A 4,024-nucleotide genomic window follows, 5' to 3' on the forward strand; every position below is an offset into this window, starting at 1 on the left:
TAATATGTTATTGACATGTAAATATATATATATATATATAAGGAATAATTTTATGAATAAAATCTGTAATTTTTGCCTTAAGAGATAAATTTATTAAAATCAAGAAAAATTAATTTATTAAAAAAAGAAATTAACACTCGGTTAACAAATATTAAGTGTAAAATTCTTTTGCACTCTTTAGTTTACCAAAAAAAAAAAGTGTAATAACTGATATTATGTTGATTAAAATTTGAGAGTTTTTTAATTATTTTAACGGATTTCCATTAAAATTTAAATTTTAAAAAATATAATATTAAAAATACTTAATATTAATAATCTCAATCCCTCTGTTTGAAATAAATTTTTTTTAAGAATTTAATTTAATTATTTTTTTATAAAATTTTTATTTAAAATAAAAAAATTTAATTTTTTTATTATATATAAAAATGAAATCATAAATAATTTTTTAAGAATTTATTTAAATGATTTTTTATATAATTATTCATGCAAAAACGAGGGAAGTATTAGTATATTAATTTAGTAATAAAACGAAGTATTACTTTTAAATTAAATAGGGTTTGCTATATAGATATTTACTGATGTTTATTACAAATTTACATTAATCTTTAAAATTTAAACAATGTTTTAGAACCACTTTCCTTGGTATTATTTTAGAATTTTTTTTCCTTCACTTATTTCTCGATTAATAAATTATTTCTCATTTTATCTCCAATAAATAAATACATGAATAAAAAATTAAAAAAAAAATAAATAAAAAATGTCATGATATGATATAACAGTTATTCGCCTAAAATATATTATATATTAGCGAACTACCGTTAGTTCATGTGCCCACGCCCTTGTATTTAAAGTAAACGGATTTCATAGCTTAACTACTTATAAATGTCCTATTCAATAAAGGCTCTCCTTATTGGGTTGGCGGAATTTCTTACAATATTTTGTTATTATTGAAAAACATTACAAAGCAAATCTATAGAATACTTGCTATTATGAATTTCTTATTCACTAGTTATTATTAGGTATAGTACGAATTAACTCTATTTTTTTATGATATAAAAGCAATTTGGATACAGTTTCAAGATATGTATTATTACACATTTTTTTCAAACTCAAATTTTTTATTTACACTCGACTTTCTAAAAAAGTTTATTAACGACTGATTTTAGACTACTACCATTTTATATTTCTTTTTTTTAAACGGATAGGTTATACTCAATTTTTTTTCAGAAATATCAATTTATGTATAACTAAGTATAAAAGTCTAAATATAATAACCAAATATAAAAATCTATTTAAATAAGTAAAATATTTGGTGAGTAAAATACAAGTTAACCTTTAATTTGTATTATTGGTGAGTAAAATACAAGTTAGCTTAAAAAAAACCTTTAATTTGTATTCAGGCTTAATTTTATGTATTGACTTTAGATTAAATTTGATTAAATTATTAAAAAGTTATAAATCCAATAGGTTTAATACATAAAAAAAGACTCAAAGCATATACAATAAAAAATTTTCATATAATAATCCAGCTAAAATACAGGATTTATCCAACCAACCCTAACACATAAATGGGTATTTGACTCAATAAAGAGAACTTGGTTATCACTAATTTTTTAAAAGAAAAAAAACTTTTGAAGCTCATAATAATTTGAGGGAACATACAACCCTAATCTTACTAAAAAAACTCGAAAGTTTATGCTTCTCTTCAATTAACAACTTATAAATAGGCCTGTTTTATAGACTAATCAACAACTCGATTAGGAAGGAGACCAATAGGTAGTAGCAGCAGGCAACGGTAATAAAGGATATAAAACCCCAGAAATAACTTTGAGGTCGTCTTAAAAATATCAACATGTAAAAAAACCTACAAGAAAATAGCCAAACAAGCCATGATATACTGCAAGTTGGAAAATAGCCAAACAATCCATGATAGCTTGCAAGTTGGGAAAAAGCATGAGGTGGAGGCAGAGCCTATAGCCTTTCAATCTTTTATAGTCGGAAGGGGTTGGCAATTGAGAAAGACTGCTTCAACCAAAACTTAAATTTTCAAGATAATAAAGAGAAAAACCTATAGAAATAAATAAAAAAAAAAAGTATGGGACCCAATAGTTTGTGAATTTAAATCTGAGTGATAAGAAATATTTTAAGTTTATTTAATAACTCGTAAAACATTATTAATTAATTCGAATTTAATCATTTTGAACAAACGGAAAAATGACTTCAATATTTATTTAGATTAGTTTTAAACGAGATTATTATAGTTAATATCGAAACCATTTTAGATTAGAAAAATTGAGATAACTAATATAGATATGCAAGGAAATGATTACTCGTCAGATAAAGTAAAACTGTTCAAAATACTAACAAATATCAATACTTAAGATCTAATCTTAATTTAGTAATTATAATCAGTGTAGTACAACATAATTATGACAAAAATGTCATAAAATTTAGTGAAAAATAATATTAAATCCAATGGATTGTTAAGGAGGGATAAGAAATATATGAGGTTTAAATAATAATTAAAAAATTATTAAATAATTTAAATTAATTATTTTAAATTAAATAAAAAATAATTTTAAAATTATTTAAATCAATTTTACCGCTGTTATTATAAAAAAGAGAGAAGTTCTCTTTATCGAAGAAAAGAGCTAAAGCATGCAGTTTAGGGTTTTAGGAGAGATGGAAATGTTAGATAACATTAAAAATCGATTTTTAATAAGCTTTCAAAATACAAGGATCAATTTATTATAATAATATTATTTAAGGATGTTTTTGTAATTTATCCATACTTGAAAAACATTGTCTATAAAGCTCTTTTTTTTTTAAAGTAAACTAATCCCATGTTAGTGGTCTGCCATCACATGGGCCTGACTACAACTGAAACAACAAACACAATCTCGTAATTATCTCCAAATCCAAGGGCATTTCCGTGTCTTCATACCCTTATAAGGACTTTCTGGCTACTCATATTCGCCTACACTCCACTCCCACTGCCTCACTCCCATTCAAATTATTGTCCCTTTTTTTCTCCCCACTTTCCATCACTTTCCGGGAAAATGTCCAAGTCTAACAAAATTCGTCACATTGTTAGAATCCAGCAAATGCTTAAGCGCTGGCGAAGGAAGGCGAGGATCACGGCCTCACACGCACCCTCCGATGTTCCGTCAGGTCACGTGGCTGTCTGCGTAGGAGATCATTGCAAGAGATTCATCGTTCGAGCGACGTATCTGAACCACCCTATCTTCAAGAAGCTCCTCCTACAAGCCGAAGAAGAGTACGGTTTCAAGACCATCGGACCGCTAACGATCCCATGCGACGAGGCTGTGTTTGAGGAGATTCTCCGAGTCGTATCCCGATCTGACTCGTCCCGGTTCTCCAATCTTGAGGAGGTTCAGAGATGCTGCCACGTCAGCATGAGGAATCATCTTGAGTTCTTGGGTGAATCAAGGCCGTTACTTCGTGGCTAGCTAGCCTTAGACTAACTATATATTTTTTTTCTTTTTTAGGTTATTATTATATTTTTTTGGCTTTGCTTGGGCAAGCTGTAGCTCTTTTTTTTTTTTATTTTTTTTATTTTTATATTACCTAATAGGGAGATGGCGAGTCGGGTTGGGGTTTTTTTGGATAACCGAGTCATCCCGAGTTGAAGAAAAAGCAAGCAAGGGTGTGGGAAAGCTTATCTCTTGTAAATTATGACTTTATCGGCTAATTATGAAAGATTTGTAGTGAATCAAAATGCTTAATTTAAGCACAGCATTTGTTAAATTTTCAAAAGCATATTATTGTATTTTGAATTTTATTTTTACATAATTAACAAACCTTGATTTGATAAATCTGTCAGATTTATCAAATCAAGACTGAATTCAGTTAGATGCTTTAGCAAGTGGATTAAATATATTCAGTATATTTTAGAAATATAGTAAATAAAATTATTACATTTTCAAATACAGAACTTATCTAAAAGGTGTCCTTTTTGGCTTTTAAAATTAACCTTTTAATATTAATACACCCAATTCTATCT

The 4,024-nt window shown here is 27.1% G+C and overlaps 1 protein-coding gene across 1 annotated transcript; it reads left to right on the plus strand.

Moving 5' to 3' along the window:
• The first annotated feature begins 2,964 nt into the window (after window positions 1-2,964).
• LOC110607694 (indole-3-acetic acid-induced protein ARG7) lies at window positions 2,965-3,771 on the plus strand. The gene has a single exon (XM_021746840.2). It carries the CDS (start codon window positions 3,060-3,062, stop codon window positions 3,468-3,470), a length of 411 nt encoding a protein of 136 aa, XP_021602532.1. The 5' UTR covers window positions 2,965-3,059; the 3' UTR covers window positions 3,471-3,771.
• The last annotated feature ends 253 nt before the right edge of the window (window positions 3,772-4,024 follow it).

Source organism: Manihot esculenta, chromosome 11, assembly GCF_001659605.2.
Source record: "Manihot esculenta cultivar AM560-2 chromosome 11, M.esculenta_v8, whole genome shotgun sequence".
Lineage (NCBI taxonomy): Eukaryota > Viridiplantae > Streptophyta > Magnoliopsida > Malpighiales > Euphorbiaceae > Manihot > Manihot esculenta.

What these genes read in the sequence shown, in the direction of transcription:
- LOC110607694 (XM_021746840.2), top strand. Translation starts at nt 3,060, where the DNA reads ATGTCCAAGTCTAACAAAATTCGTCACATTGTTAGAATCCAGCAAATG.